The sequence below is a fragment of the Merops nubicus genome, unplaced genomic scaffold (assembly GCF_000691845.1).
Source record: "Merops nubicus isolate BGI_N331 unplaced genomic scaffold, ASM69184v1 scaffold44226, whole genome shotgun sequence".
NCBI classification, from domain to species: Eukaryota; Metazoa; Chordata; class Aves; order Coraciiformes; family Meropidae; genus Merops; species Merops nubicus.
Window position 1 is genome coordinate 11,233 of NW_008615180.1, and position 5,493 is coordinate 16,725.

At 52.7% G+C, this 5,493-nt stretch overlaps 1 protein-coding gene across 1 annotated transcript in view; it reads left to right on the forward strand.

Annotated features, from left to right (window-relative positions):
- Positions 1 to 4,942, forward strand: part of STK11 (serine/threonine kinase 11) — a gene marked incomplete at both ends in the record, with an annotated part of 11,963 nt that extends 7,021 nt beyond the window's left edge. The window contains one exon of the mRNA XM_008942440.1: positions 4,885 to 4,942. Coding sequence (XP_008940688.1) covers positions 4,885 to 4,942 — 58 coding nt within the window. The remainder of the gene's footprint in view (positions 1 to 4,884) is intronic.
- Positions 4,943 to 5,493: the final 551 nt, after the last annotated feature.

Sequence of the window (5,493 nt, forward strand, 5' to 3'; positions counted from 1 at the left end):
GCCGGGAGCTTTTGTGCCAGCCCGGGGTGCCCAGTTGGTGCTGCAGTGAGCCGGGCAGCAGCAGCAGGTGGAGCTGTGTGCCAGGGCTGTGCCACCACCACGCTGCAGACCCCTGCCAGCCACCCCCAGGGCACTGCTCTGGGCTCCCCCTGGCACTGCTCTGGGCTCCCCTGCCCGGGGATGAAATGAGCCATCTCGGGGTGCTGGGCAGGCACTCAGCTGCTCTCAGAGGTGCTGCCTGAGGCACAGGGACCCGCGGCCCAGCCCCCCCTGCTGCCTGCCCCTGAGCCTGGCCCAGCACACGGCCCGTTCCAGGAGCACGGGGCTGCCCAAAGGGAGTAAATCCCTAAATCCCGTGGGGCCTCCCCCGGCAGCACCCAGCAGAGGTCAGCTGGGGCCTGTGCTGAGCCTCGTGGCTGCACTTAGTGCTGGCCCCCGGGAGAGCCAGCGGGGCCATTGTGTCTCTTTTCTTGTCCTGAGGATATGGATAGCTTAGAATCTTAGGCTTCATTAGCAGAATAACTCCCTTTTCAGTTCTCTTTCCATCCCCTGTGAGAGACCTGGAGCCAGGATTGCCTGCTTTTTCTCCTGCCCCATTTTAAACAGGCACCTGGTGCCCTTTGTCTCTCAGCCTGAGTCGCCTCCTTCGTCCCAGCTGCCATCTGTCTTCATCCCTTCTGTTTGGACACTACAGAGCTGCAAGTCAGGCGTGCTTGGCTGGGGGAGGTGTCCTTGTCTCTTATCAACTCAACCCTTCCTTCCAGGGTGGGGGGAAGCTCTAAGGATCCCTTTTACTGTCCTCCCTTCACCCCTCATCTTGTCATAGGCACTTGTTACACAGTAAAACTGACAAACTCCTGATGTTCTCCTTTACTTTCCCACACTTTACTTCTTCTGGCAGTTAGAGGACCTAATGGGCCTGAGGTGGTGGAGTCACGGGGTGGGGTTGCCCCATCTCCATCTGCCCTGGAGGCCTGAGCATCTCTGCAGCCCAGCAAAGCATCTGCAGCAGAGGAGAGCTGAGCCTCAGTGCTGATACTACGTAGCTATGGTGACAGAACCCAAACGCTTTATTTAGTTCATGCTCCTCCAGAACATCTGCAGTTCCTGGTAGGTGCCCGCTCCTCCTGCAGCGGGCTGAAGCTGAATCAAAGGCCTGCAGATAGATCTTGTCAATGGCTGTCTGGTGCTTTTCTGTGAGCAGCACAGACACCCACAGCTCAGCTCTGTCTCACTGGAGGATCTGCTTTGCCTTTGCGTTGCTTTTAAAAGGTTCTGGAGCACTCTGCAGCACTGCAAGGGTCAGTTCTGGTTTTGTTGTAAGGAGGAACTGAGTGTGCTGCAAAGTGCTTGTTTCCTCTCTGGCTGTAAGTGCTGTGTTGACCACAGCACAGGTCTGGCTGTGAGGCAAACACTAGAATACACTTTTAAAGGTTTTTCTGTGCTTCTATTGACTACTTTTGTAGTAGTTTGTTTGTTTTTTTTACTTTTCCCCCTCTTCGAGATTTGTTTTTCTTTGTTCATCTTTCCAGAAGAAGCCAACTTAAAGCTTCTGTGGTATTTGACTTGTAAAGAGACTTGCATGACACTGTTTCAGGAGATTAGTTGGGATGCTGCTTCTCTTTTCATCTCCCTAATCAGGGATGAAGCTTTATTTATACTCTTTGCTGATGGAAAAGAGAAGGGTTAGTGCTGCTCTGGCTTCTGTGTGTACAGTCAGTAAAGATGAGTCACAGTGGAAGCATTTATAGATAGCCTTAAGGTTCTTCTGTCACCATCTGCACATGACTTATCAACTCATATGCAGTTTGCTTCTGGACAAGAAAAATGCCCAAGGTCAGCTTTTCCTCCTCCTTTCCTAACACCTCTTACTGACAGAGCTCTGGCCCTGCAGCCTCCCTGCCCAGCCCCAGGCTGATCCCAGGCTCTGCCAGGGGCCCGTCGGGGGCTCGGCGTTGTTCTCACTCCTGTGGAGCTGCCCCGGGGAGGGTGGGGGGATGTGCCCTCTGAGGACAGCAGGACACTCAGGCTGGGTGGTGGCAGAGTCCCTGGAGCCAGCAGCAGGGCAGGCTGGTGTCTGCAGCCCACCCAGGGGCACGGCTCCTCGGGCCTTAGATCAGAGGCTCGGGGTTTGCCTGCAGAGGGAGTTTCTGCTCAGAACCCCTGGCTGTGCTTGTGGAGGATGAGGGAGAGGGAATATTCCAGCTCATCTGACAGGCTGGATCTGTGCTGCTTGTACATTGGTTGGTTGAAGTGTTGATCTGAGGTGGGGACTCCTGCTGTTAAATTTCTTCCTGCTTCTCATGCTTCTCAAACGACATACCTGAGATTGGGGTGTCTGCTAAAAACTGGGTGTTCTACCACACAGCACAATGCTGTGCTTGCTGAGGGCTATGGAAGTGTGTGGGCTGGACTCTGCAGGGAGCTCAGGACATGTTTGTGCTCTCCAGCTTCCACACTGCCACTTGACATAGCTTGAAATGGGTCTGAGGCTGCTGGTGTGCAGCTATGGGCACAATACCCTGGAGTTTTGGGCACAGTGTTCAGGGTAGGAGTGCAGCAAACCCTGGAATGTCCTGGGAGCAGGGGTTTGGGAGTTAGGTGTCCTCCTGAAGAACTGCCCCATTCCAGCCTGTCTCATCTCTGCTCGCAGAGGAACTGTGTGGAAATCTTTCCTGTAAATGGCAGGGAGTGTGTGGCTGCTGTGGGCAGATGCTCTCTGATGACTTGACTGGTGAATAGTACATGATGTTTTGTCTTGATCGTGTCTCTCCAGCACAGGACTTCAGCCACAGAGCTGCCACGAGTGAGTCAGCACTAAATGGGTGAATCTGTGGTTTCAGTGATTGAGTTTCCCATTTACTTTCAAACATTGCCCAAAATGTGGTCCTTTTTCAGTAGAATAAATACTTGCTGGTCAGTTATCTTCCTTGAATTGCTTGAGAACACTACAGCTCTGCACCGTGGCTGTTTGTAAGTGGTGTTGTCAGGCCCCTCTCAAGTTACCTTAGATCTTTATCCTCTGCCTGTACTGGTTCCATCTGGTAAGTGCCTCAAACATCTTTGTCAGCCCTGTCACTCCTCCAGCAGTGCTGGAATTGCTGCGTCCTTATTTTTGCCTGTAGTGGAAGTGAACTGCTGCTGAGGGTGCTCCAGCTCCTCTTCTGCAGCACCCTGGTGAGGTGAAGCCCAAAGTGAAAGTGCAAGAGCCCTGAGCCAGTCCTGCTGTGCTTCACAGCTCTGAGCAGGGAGCTCCTGCTGGCCAGGTACCTGCCCCCAGGGCCATCATGCAGTGGCTCTTACAGGGCAGGACAAGCACAGATCTCTGGTGTGCTCTGTGGAGCTGGGCTCTGGAGGCTGCAGTGCCTGTGGTGCACTCGACCTTCTCAGGCCTGGCGAGTTCCTCCCGTGTTTGTGACCCGCTTCACAGTGATGTGATGTGATGTGGGTTAGTCCTGAGCTCATCTGCCTGCAGGCCTGAGTGCTGCCCTTGGCACTGGTGGGCCCTGAGGGGCTGCCCTGGCCAGCTCTGGTGGCTGTGGGGAGGGCCCAGCTCAGCCCTTCCTCCCACCCTGCTCCTGGATCCGCTCCCGTGTAACGCCACGGCCGGAGCTGACGGGGAGGATGTTCCTCTCGGTTCTCCTTGTCTCTTGTGGTCTTGGTGATTTATCTCTTCCATTACCTTTGTTAACAGTGATGCAGAAACTCATCTGCAAAGCCCTTGCTGCTGCTTGCTTGAGCTGCAGTGTCTCTTCCCAGCCCTCCCTTCCCAGGCGTGTCTCCGGCCCCTGTGTTCTCACCCTGTCCTTGTTGTGGTGCCCCAGCACTCTGCAGTGACTGCTCCTTGTCCTGACTTCACCTCCTGCTGGACAGGCTGTGCTGCTTCCTGACCTTCCTTCTCTTGGGCTTGCTGGACACGAGGCTCCTCCTGTTCTCTCACCTCTCTCCAGAACCTTACTCTTCCTGCTGCCTGTGCAAGACTCAGCAGTGCTGGTGCTTCAAGAGCAACAAGAGGGTATTGTCCAGTAAAAGCAAAACCCCTTGTAGTGTGCAACAGTGAGACCTTGCTAACATCTGTTAGATGGAAATATTCTTGGAACCTTCATTGGAGAGTATTTTGGGTGCTGCTGCATGAGTCTTGGTGGGTCCCACGGACTCCTTTCTGAAGAACATGGCAAATTTTGCTACTTCCCTTCTATGGAATTGTGAAGCTTTTTAAAGGCAGTGGAGCAGAGTGGGCTTCTCATGAGAGCTGTTTAAGGAATCCACCTCCCTCTCTCTGAGAGAGAATCCAGATAAGCTGCTCTTCCTCTTCCCCCTCTTCTCACCCCTGCCCCAGTTATCTTAGCAGATGATGGCAGAAGTGGAGCTCCTGGCTGGGGCAGATGGGTCAGTGGGACCATTTTTTGATGTCAGCTCTCCCCAGCTGTACTTCCAGAACAGAATTTCACTGGACTAAGACTTTCTGGGATACTGAGCAAGTGGATAAATGCTATATGCCTAAGGCTTTGGCTCTTCCATGGACAAAGTTCAATGGTGTTATCAGTGAAATGCAAAATCTTGATGTTCTTTGGCTGGTGACACGCTTGGACACGAGGTCCCGGGCTGTCCAAGCCTCTGTCCTGTGGCGTGGAGGAGGGAGAGGCTGTGTCTGCCTTGCAGCTGGGGGGCTGAGGAACAGGCTCGGTCAGGGGCCAGCAGTGGGGTCGGGACTTTGTGCTGAGCCTCCTGAGGTGAAGGCTCCTCAGGCTGCCAGGACTGGACACACCAGTTGCTGGTGGGGAGGGAGTGGGGAGGGAAGGGTAGAGCTTTATGCTTCCTGTCTTCAGCTTGGCTGAGAGCATCTGTGATCACACCTGGACTTTTTTTTTTCCTTCTTTTCAGGGATGCTTGAATACGACCCAGCCAAGAGATTTTCAATACAGCAGATAAGGCAGCACAAGTGAGTGTTCAGCTTCTTCCTATTAGTCATTCTCTTTCTGCTTCTTATGCTAATGTACCTGTGCTATTGCTCTCAACTCATTTTTCCTTTTGACAGCAGACACATGGAAGTCACTAGATATCCTTCCTCCAGCTCTGCTGGAGCTCTGGCAGCCTCCACTTGGCTTTTTTCCTCCTATTAGAGCATCCGGTTAAAGCATTTGAATTGCTAACCAGTAAATAATGAATATGTTGAAAATATGTTTCCAGCGTGACTGGTTCTTGATAATTAAGGGTTCTGGATAATTTTTTTTCAGAGGTCAGCTAGTACTAATGGAGCAGAAGAACAGGGGTTCCTTAAAGCTGGGTTATTGAAGTAGGACTGTTCAGTAATGTGGGTTAGCTCGGGCTTTCTGGGCAGCCTGGTGACAGAAATATCCCTTGGCATTTGCTCCATATGGAATCAGTGTGTGGAGAAGCGTTCCAGGACAATAGGAAATTTTTTTTTCTTTCTCTTTAATGTCCTACTCCTCCCTCTTCCATATCCTCCCCCTTTAATCCTTGCCTTTGTCT